Source organism: Zingiber officinale, chromosome 1B, assembly GCF_018446385.1.
Source record: "Zingiber officinale cultivar Zhangliang chromosome 1B, Zo_v1.1, whole genome shotgun sequence".
NCBI classification, from domain to species: domain Eukaryota; kingdom Viridiplantae; phylum Streptophyta; class Magnoliopsida; order Zingiberales; family Zingiberaceae; genus Zingiber; species Zingiber officinale.
The window spans coordinates 137,992,852-138,003,865 of NC_055986.1; the positions used below are offsets into that span (position 1 = coordinate 137,992,852).

The window sequence follows — 11,014 nt, forward strand, 5'->3', positions numbered from 1 at the left end:
CAGATAGATTCATCCAAATCTAATCGAGTCAAGTTTTTTTATTGAAATTGTTTCGATTGAGCTAGGGTTCAATGGAAATAACATTCATCGTAAAACTTACAGACCATAATTTTAACAAGACAAGATCGTACCGTCTTGATGACTTTTTCATAATAATTTCTTGTGCAGCAACATCCCCTATTTAGAGAGTAATCAAATTGTAACTAAGGATTTCTATTGATCATGAAATAACATCAATATTCATCAAATTGAAGTTCTTATCCATCAAACAAACCAACGTAGCAAAAGAATACTAATGTAATTACAAATGATATCGATGATCATTAAACAAACCAAGAATGGATGAACAAAGGAATCTTTTTAATTTTCTCAGTTACGTTGCAGTAGATCGATCCAGTCGCTACTCTGCGGTGGGAAGTGAGAATCTGCAAGGGGGCAAGAATTTCTCCATCGCAACCACTCCTTCAGACACCCCTCGCGAAACGAATGACCGCAAGGCATTGCCAGAGCCTGAGTCATCACCTCGAAATCGTCGAGATAGATGGAACACGAGCTATCTTCCGCTGTCACAGTGACCATCTGGAGCCCCACCACTGCTGCTGTGGACGCCGGCCTCGGCCCTTTGTTGAACTGGACGAAGTTGATATCTTGGTCGCCTCCGAAAAAATATTCATTGGCCTCCCGAGGAATCAAATAGCAAAGGCGGCCGGTAGAAGCGGAAGGAGTGATGGGGATTTCAATGATGGAAAAGAACTCCATAGAGACCAACTCCGTGATTGGAAATCGGTCGAACACCGTGTAGGTGTATCTTCGGAAAGCTTGAGCGAGAAGGTCGAGGTCAGCGGGGCTCACGTGATTCGCCGCGACATGGAAGAACATCTGCTCCGTCTGCTCCTCCCAGGTGGGTCGATGGCTAATGTGACAGTAGGGCTGGGGGATGGTGAAATGGGCGCACTCGGCAGTGACGTGGTCGGAAGACGAAACCGTCTGGCGGCAAAAGTGCGAGATGAATTGGGGCTCTATGTCTTGATGAGGCTGTAAGAGCCATGTCACCAATCGCGCCTTAATACGAAGAGTGACACCGGCTGTGTCGGCCGCCCAGCCAGGTATCTCCCTCGATGAGACAAAGGCGTCTGCGTTGATCGTCCTGGAGTTGGCTGAAGCTGCAGGATCCATGAAGAAGGAGAAGAGAAGACAAGAGAAGAGAATCGGTAGTTTAGGAGAAGCTCTGAAGGAAAGAATTGATTGGTGTGGATTGAGATAGAGCGGTCTTGTTTAATTTATATAGAATCCTCATTTCATCGAATGAAATCAGTTAAATTAGATTACTATTGGATTCCTAATAATTCGGATTAGACAGTTGTTAGGAATTTCAACGCAATAATATAATTTAAACTTATAAAATAATAATAATAATAATAATAACACTTAGGTAACGTTGAGTAGCAAACGAGTCCAATTGTCGATAGTATTCTACAATTTCGGAACTAAAATATAATAAATAAACATAAATGTATGGAAAAAAAATTAGGGATAGACTCTTATTTTATTGGGCTATAAGAGTCTATATTTTAATATTATTTATATTAAATTTTTTCTTAATTAATTATTTTAATTATTTACTCTTCCTCCTCGTCAACGATTCTACAATTTTAAAGGATATTCTCCTCATTTGTTGATGATCCAGTTCTTTCTTTTTCCTCTTTGATACAAATTAGAAAATAGAAATTCGTTATTCATTCAATACAAAATAACAATTTTTTTAAAAAAAATATCATTCTTTTCATTTTAACGTCTACAATAAATTTTAGGCTATTTGAATTTTATTATAATATATTATTTTTATTGATGATATTAGTAACTAATGTTGAATAAAATTCTTGATACTTATTTTTATAGATGTTTATTTTAATTTGTCGAAATAAAAGTTTTATTTGTTTGTTATTTTATTATATTGATCTACGTAAATAATACCGAACATGATAGTAATTATTTTACAAGCTAATAAGAAGAGGGAATTGAAGAGAGGATGAGAAGAGAAAATAGCAAATATAAAAAGGAATATACGGTTCTCTAAATTTTTACCAAAATACGAAAATATTATTATAAATAAAAGATTAATTCTCAAATAGTTAATTATATATTTATATACACTTCCGACTTTAATTCCAAAGAAAGGAAAAAATTTCTAAAAATAAAGAAATTATTACTAAAATTATAATTTAAAATCCCTAAAATATAAAAATATAAAAGTTAAAAATTATCAAAAATATTTAAAATGTCAAAATACCTTAAATACCAAGAAAGTTAAAATTAACAAAAATAATAATAATAATCAACGGATCCTCTTGTATCTATTACCCTAGGTAAAAAAAAATCCGTCCTCAAATTTTAAGTAGTTTCATATGATAATCCTCGAGAAAGTTCATTTAACAAAAGTACGTAAAATCTACTACAGCCGCTGCACTTCTATTAGTCCTTTTTCAACAATTCCATAAAAAAAATACCACCAGATACGGCTCCAACTTGCCTAGAAGTCCTACTCCTAGATTATCAATAAGAGCCTTAAGATTCTTATGCATCTTTAGATAATTACTACTCTGGTCTGCCAAATCTGACACGTATTCCTTTATGTTGGTATGGAGATTCAAAGTAACCTTCTGCTATTCATTAAGTCCCAATACATCAACGGTGAGTACACCCCTAAAGGCAAGAACTTTACCAACACAATCTTCTTCGAATCGCTATCTTCTTCCGTAGTAGTTACCATCAAGAGTCCCTCCATCGCAGCTGTGGACGCCGACCTCCCAAGGCACCGAGTAATGAAGTTGGCTGACAGCAAGCAACGGAAGGAGTAATGGGGATTTCAACGACTGAGAAGAACTCCATAATGGCTACCAGCGCTGTGATCGGAAATAGGCCGAGCACCACGTAGGTGTATCTACGGAAAGCCAGTGAGAGAAGATCGAGGTCGGCAGGGCGCACGTGATTCGCGGCAACGTAAGATAACATTTGTTGTGTCTGCTCCTCCCAGGCAGGGTGATGGCTGATGTGGCAGTAGGGAGGGGGATGGTGGAGTGAGCGTGCTCGGCAGTGACGTGGTCAGAAGAAGAAATCGTCTAGCGGCAGAAGTGCGAGATCAATTGGGGCTCGATGTCTTGATCAGGCTGCCAGATGAGCATAACAACAAAGAAGAATTCCATAAAGACCAACTCCGTGATTGGAAATCGGTAGGTGTATCTAGATCTGCAGAAAGCTTGAGCGAGGAGGTCGAGGTTGGCAGGGCTCACGTGATTGGCCGCCACACGGAAGAGCATCCGCTCCGTTTGCTCCTCCCAGGCGGGCCGATGGCTGGGGAATGGTGAAGTGGGCGTACTCAGCAGTGACGTGTTCGGAAGAAGAAACTGTTTGGTGGCAGAAGTGCGAGATCAATTGCGGCTGTATCTCTTGATCAGGCTGCGAGAGCCGTGCCACCACTCGCGCGTTTATGAAAAGAGTGACACCGGCTGTGTCTGCTGCCCAATCAGGAATCTCCCTCGATGAGATGGCGGCGTCTGAGTTGATCCTCCTGGCTAAAGGATCCATGATGAAGAAGAAGAGAAGAGATGGTTTAAGGGAATCTGTGAAAAAACAGTGATGATGTGCATTGCGTTAACAGGCGGCCTTGTTTAAGTTATATAAGATCCTTATATCAGGCGAGTGTGATCAAATGAAATCAGTTCAATCTGTTGGATCCTTACCGGATAATTAGAATTAGATATATGATAAATAACATTTTATGCAAAATATTCGGACTTAGAAAATCCAATGAATTCAATATCTAATAACAAAAAAAATTGAAAAAAAAATGAGACGGTAACAAAAAAAATATTAACTATTGACATTTCTTAATTATTTTTTAGTTTTTTTATTCTTTAATCAGACTATCTGATTAAGACATTAACTCATTTCTAATTGGGTCAATCTAAATCATATCAAGACTGAATTGGTTCTTTGATTGAAAATGAAACTAAAATTATGGACTAAATTAAGCATATGTCTAATCCAGATATTAGAGTCATTGATCAATAAATTAAAATATAAAATACTCGAAACTCTATACTAAATGATATTAGCAATCAAACTAGACAATTAAGTTAAATGAGATCGATAGATCCATTCAAGCTTTAAATGAGTTGATTAACTCCAATTTCAATTGTAATCATTTCTGTTAAGAAGGCAGCTTAAAAAATAGGTTTTAAAATACTAGACAATATCAAACATCAACACCATGTAATCTATTGCCACATTGGTTATAAATACACAAGTAATTAAATAAAAGAGCAAAAGTAAAAGAGTATTTTTTTCCTATTGAAATAGTAAAAAAAATATTTTTTATTTACTATCAAAACAATACTTCTCATTCTGTTTCTATTTTCAAAAATACATTTATTTTCAAAAGTATTATATGGTTATGCAACCATAACTGGCACAATATAATTTAATGTTATTCCAGTTGAAACAAAGCAGATGCAAAAAGAAGAAAAAGAAAACACAACAAGAAATTAATGTAATTTGGCATGAGTACGAGTAAAATCTAACTAATCATATATTTTGCAAAGAATTTACTAATTAATCACAAAGTAAAAAGTATGTGTACTATACCTATAATATCAATATGTTCTTAATCATAATTGGAGCACGAATAGCTCCGCTCCAGCCATTTCTTCAGACATGCCGCATGGAAGAGATGACTGCAAGGCATCGCCAACACTGGAGTCGCCATCCTGAAATCCTCCAAACATATGGAACAAGAGTCTGGTGCTTCAGCGGTGACCATCTTGAGGCCCTCCACCGCCGCAGCAGATGCTGGCCTGGAACCCTGTCGAAGTGGGCGTTGTTGCGGCCCTCTCTCTAGGAAAACAAAGCAAACTCCTCCGGAGGCAGCCAGATCTAGAGGGACTGACGCCCAAAGACGCGTTGAGGACGAAAATGATGGAATATATCTCCATCATAACAGCACTCATCATGGGTAGCCGGCGGACAACGGAGGATGTGTAGTCGCAAAACGCCTCTGCAAGAAGATCTAGGTCGTCACGCCGTACGTAATTGGCCGCCACATGAACTAACATCACCTGTGTCTCCCTTTCCCATGTCTGTTGCTACATGAGTAGATGGAAGGGTTGGTGGATGACGAAGCCAATGTGCTCGCCCGGGTGCTCTAGAGAAGGAAATGTCCGTTGACAGAAGCGGACGATCAATCGGGGCGCTGGAGCTATTGGTTCTGGAACCAGGCGATCTAACCGAACATGTGCTCGTGCCATCACACGCAGTTCAACGCCGCCTAAGATTGCTATCCAAGGCGGAAGATTGACCGGAACAACGTCCTCGACGGGGGAGGCCCGCGGCCGTCGGAGGTGAAGGTCTCATCAATGGGGATTGATTAACAAGTGACGGTGAAAGATCGACCGGAACAACGTCCTCAACGCGGGAGGCGGCCGTCGGAGGTGAAGGTCTCATCGATGGGCGTTGATTAATAAGGGGCGGTGGAAGTGTACTACTCTACCTGCATTATATAAAGCAAGCATGAATCCGTTGGTTACTCTTCAATCGGAACCGTTAACTTCAATTTATTTTAATGGAAATTTTATGTCCGATCATTCAAATCAAGCCACGTGTTGCTCTGGAGGACATTGATAGACAACTAGACCTATGATTTATTGTTATTTTAGGTAATTACGATGCAAATTACAGTTACAACTGGGTTAATAATTGCACTATATCTTGTCGGATCTAGAACAACAGTTATTTTAATTATATGTAATTTGATTCCAACAGCAATAACTAGTCAATATTATTTTATACCAAAAAAGTAAAATATTATCAGAATCTGGATATAATTCATTTTTTAAAATAAATAAATAAATAAATTATGACAACCATTCCTAATTATTTTTGACAGACATTTCTTAATTATTTTTTTCTCTATCACACTACTGGCCACCATTCGTAATTCTAATTGGATCAATTTCTAATAATAAATTATGATAATTCTCATTAATTATTGGTCAAAAACAGATGCTAAATGTTATATAATTAGGTTACTAAACGAAGTCAGATAGATTCATCCAAATCTAATCGAGTCTAGTTTTTTTATTGAAATTATTTCGATTGAGCTAGGGTTCAATGGAAATAACATTCATCGTAAAAATTACAGACCATAATTTTAACGAGACAAGATCGTACCATCTTGATGAGTTTTCATAACAATTTCTTGTGCAACAGAATCCTCTGTTTAGAGACTAATCAAATTGTAACTAAGGATTTCTCAATTGATCATGAAATAACATCAATATTCATCAAATTGATGTTCTCATCCATCAAACAGACCCACGTAGCAAAAGGGTAGTAATGTAATTATAAATGATATCAATCATCATTAAACAAACCAAGGAATGGATGAATCTCTTTAATTTTCTTAGTTATGTTACAATAGATCGATCCAGCCGCTACTCTGTAGTGGGAAGTGAGAATCTGCAGAGGGGGCAAGAATTTCTCCGTCTCAGCCACTCCTTCAGACACCCCTCATGAAACGAATGGCCGCAAGGCATTGCCAGAGCCTGAGTCATCACCTCGAAATCGTCGAGGCAGATGGAACACGAGGTATCTTCTGCTGTCGTAGTGACCATCTGGAGCCCCACCACCGCCGCTGTGGACGCCGGCCTCGGCCCTTTGTTGAACTGGACGAAGTTGATGTCTTGGTCGCCTCCGAAAAAATATTCATTGGCCTCCCGAGGAATCAAATAGCGAAGGCGGCCGGTAGAAGCGGAAGGAGTGACGGGGATTTCAATGATGGAAAAGAACTCCATAGAGACCAACTCCGTGATTGGAAATCGGTCGAACACCGTGTAGGTGTATCTTCGGAAAGCTTGAGCGAGAAGGTCGAGGTCGGCGGGGCTCACGTGATTCGCCACGACATGGAAGAACATCTGCTCCGTCTGCTCCTCCCAGGTGGGTCGATGGCTGATGTGGCAGTAGGGCTGGGGGATGGTGAAATGTGCGCACTCGGCAGTGACGTGGTTGGAAGACGAAGAAAGCGTCTGGCGGCAGAAGTGCGAGATGAATTGGGGCTCTATGTCTTGATGAGGCTGTAAGAGCCGTGTCACCACTCGCGCGTTAATGCGAAGAGTGACACCGGCTGTGTCGGCCGCCCAGCCAGGTATCTCCCTCGATGAGACGGAGGCGTCTGCGTTGATCCTCCTGGAGTTGGCTGAAGTTGCAGGATCCATGAAGGAGAAGAGAAGAGAAGAGAAGACAAGAGAAGAGAATCGGTAGTTTAGGAGAAGCTGTGAAGGAAAGAATTGATGGGTGTGGATTGAGCTAGGGCAGTCTCGTTTAATTTATATAGAATCCTCATTTCATCAAATGAAATGAGTTAAACTAGATTAGTATTGGATTCCTAATATTTCGGATTAGACAGCTATTAGGAATTTCAATGCAATATTATAATTTCAACTTATAAAATAAATAATAATAATAATAATAATAATAAACACTTAGGTAACGTTGACTAACAAACGAGTCAAATTACTTGTCGATAGTAGTCTACGATTTTGGAACTAAAATATAATAAATAAACATAAATGTATGGAAAAAAAATTAGAGGTAGACCCTTATTTTATTGGGCTATAAGAGTCCATATATTCTAATATTATTTATATTAAAAAATTTCTTAATTAATTATTTTAATTATATACTCTTCTTCGTCCTCAGTGATTCTACAATTTTAAAGGATATGATATTCTTCTCCTCATTTGTTGATGATCTCCTTTCTGGTTCTTTCTTTTTCCTCTTTGATACAAATAGAAAATAGAAATTCGTTATCCATTCAATACAAAATAACAATTTTTTTAAACAAAAAATATCACCCTTTTCATTTTAACGTCTACAATAAATTTTAAGCTATTTGAATTTTATTATAATTTATCATTTTTTATTGGTGAAATTAGTAACTAATGTTCAATAAAATTATGTTTATTTTTTATAAACGTTTATTCTAATTAGTCGAAATAAAAGTTTTATTTGTTTGCTATTTTCTTATATTTATTTAGGTAAGTAATGTCAGACATGATAATAATTATTTTACAAGCTGATGAGAAGAGGAAATTGATACAGGATCTTGTTTCTTACTCGCAAGGCTGAAACTGATTCAGTTGCTTTTTGAAACTAAGGAGTGAATAGGCAGATAGAGATCTTCTTCGATGCCTGTTACACTACAAGAACTACTCCTTATATACACCAAGGAGCATAGGTTTTGCTTCGCTAGTAAGTAAGGAATCACTAGCTAGCAAATGCTTCATGACTCAGCTCTGACATAATTAGTACACGACAATCTACTTTCGGTGCACGTTCTAAAAGTAAAGGGGACACGTAAGTCCTTTGCTATAAAAGAAAAAGTCAGGATAAGATTCCTGAATTATTGCTCCGACATTTGTTTGTGGGGGGGTCCACCACGTCCGCTTCAGTCCAAGTGCTGGTGGAAGAGTGAAGAATCTTCCGTTGGATCATCAATCTCTGAGTTGGCTTCATCATCATTGATAACTTCAGGTTCTCCTAACCCTGGTTCTTCCCATACTGGATCGTTGTCCCAGTAGCCGTGCTGCTCTATGTTGACCCAGTTGATTGGTTCTTGGGCCAAAGGTGCTTCCATGTTAAGCCTTTGTTGCACATAGTTTTCTATCAGGTCAGCCCAATACCAGGAGTGGCATGTATCGGTGCTGCACTTATAGAAATGTCGTCCAGGATTCCTGCTAGTGTGAGAAACTAGCAAGGCTGCATCTCTTCCACATGCACACTGCAAAGAGATTTGGTTATTTATAATTACATTAACAAACTCGTTACCCTTTTTGCTGGTCTTCAATGTGTTCGAGATATGGGATGCCATTCTTGCCTCCATAACAGGATTAGGTTTTTGTAAAACCTCATTAATAGCCTTTGTTAGTGGACGCAGTAGGGTGTGCTCCCATTTGTCAACCAGAATTGTGGTTATCAGCCGAGAAAGTTCATCAGCTAAGACATTGTCCTTCCCACTTATATGTTCAAAGGAGACTTTTATACCAATCCCTGAAATATAATCGGAAAGGGTAAGCCAACGTACCCGGGATGGCTTGTGATCAGAAGCCTTTTCATAGAATTTAACTATAGCATGGCTATCAGTTCTGATAATCAACTCAGATTTATCAAGATAATAAATTTTAAATTTTTCCAAACTGTTGATCACGGCCTGAACTTCTGCATCTATAGTGCTTTTCACCGGCAAGAATCGCCCTGAAGCATATGCACAAATTTTTTCAGAAGTCCTTGGTTCTCCTTTTGAAGTCTTCCATTTACATATACCGCCCCATCCCTCCATACATCCATCAGTTTCAAGGAGGATAATTGCATCTGGCGGGGGAATTTCCAGGTCTGGCAGGTTCTGAACTTGCTGTTTAATTTGTTCTATGATTTTCCAATCCTGTGTATTCATACGTCTTTCACCTTTGACAGACGTCTTGGAGTAAAGTGGTCCTAGCGTTTTTCCCAGATTAGGGATGTACGCTCTTGCATAGTTCAAAATTCCTAGCCACCTTCTTAATGCTCGTATTTCAGTCAGGCTTTCAGATTTTGTCTCTAGGATTTTTTGGATAATATGCGGCTGTAGCCTGATTTTAGAATCCCCAATAGTGGCTCCCAAGAAATCCACTTGTTTAACTCCGATTTTATACTTGGTTGGGCTAAGTATCAGCCCATTCTGCTCACAAATTGTGATAAAGGCCTTTAAATGCCTTTTATGCGCCTCATAAGTATCTGAAAACACAAGTATGTCGTCAATATAAATAGCAATGAATTCTTCAGTACCTCGGAAGCAATTGTCCATCTTCCTCTGAAAGATCGCAGGCGCGTTCTTAAGGCCGAATGACATAACAAGCCATTCATACAATCCATCAATCGCCCAGAATGCCGTCCACGGAATTGACTCTGGTTCCATCATAACTTGGTGAAAACCGCTCTTTAGATCAAATTTTGAGTATATCTTTGAATTACCAATCCGTGCAATAATTGTGTTAATACCGGGCAAAGAATACTGGTCTTTTTCAGTATTATCATTAAGACGTTTGTAATTAAAAACCAAACGTTCTTTACCTCGTTTCTCTAGGCCAGTAACAGGATCAACTTCCGTACCTGATTCCACCATTATGGCTGTGGTTCTATGTTTACTGGATGATGGTCTGATTACTTTAAGATCTAGTAACCTTTTGACATGTCTGGCCATTGTCTCCTTCATCTTGGCGGTCACATGTTTGAGCGGTCTATCTTCTATGATCAAATCTGGATTCTTGACCTCTATTCGGCATTTTACTTGATTCTTTTCCCAGAACTTTAATGGTTCTTCTCCAATGACGCCAAGCTTTCTCAGCCTTTCAAGTTCTCAGGGATCAATCAACTCTTGATTAATGATGCCCTTTTGTGGCATAGCTGCACAAATATCGTAATATTCAGTTAACTCAAGATCCAGTTCTTCAAGTAGAGTTACCTGGTGTGCAGTGGGAGGGGTTGAAACTGTGGTAACCAATTTGTAAAAAGTCACCTCCCCTTTTTCTATTCTCAGTCCTCCTTCCATTGCACGAATAAAGTTCATTCCAAGGATAAAGTTCAATCCTTCTGCTAAGGAGGGCATAACAAAAGTTCTAGGTAGCCTGAAGTACTGTTCGCCTACCCAAATCTTTCCTTCCTTCAGAATTTCACTTACTTTTGTTGCACCATTAACACCTTGAATGAGAGCGTCTACAGATGCTTGTTGTCTAAATTCCTTGGGAATCTTTGTTCCATCACAGACACAAGTTGCGGCTCCAGTGTCCAATATTGCATTTAAGACACAATCTTGATTATTAATTTCTACTCTCACTTTGATGTTTAGAAGATTATTTCTCTGTGGTGCAGCATTAACATAATATTCATCAAACGTTAGTACAGGAAGGGATGAGGGAACAAGTAA

At 38.7% G+C, this 11,014-nt stretch overlaps 1 protein-coding gene across 1 annotated transcript; it reads right to left on the reverse strand.

Annotated features, from left to right (window-relative positions):
- Nucleotides 1–369: 369 nt before the first annotated feature.
- On the reverse strand, nucleotides 370–1,176 carry LOC122042607. The gene has a single exon (XM_042602796.1). The coding sequence runs from the start codon at nucleotides 1,174–1,176 to the stop codon at nucleotides 370–372; it is 807 nt and encodes a 268-aa protein (XP_042458730.1).
- Nucleotides 1,177–11,014: the final 9,838 nt, after the last annotated feature.

Bases quoted from the DNA above. Each gene is read 5' to 3' on its own strand.
- LOC122042607 (XM_042602796.1), bottom strand. From the start codon at position 1,176: ATGGATCCTGCAGCTTCAGCCAACTCCAGGACGATCAACGCAGACGCC.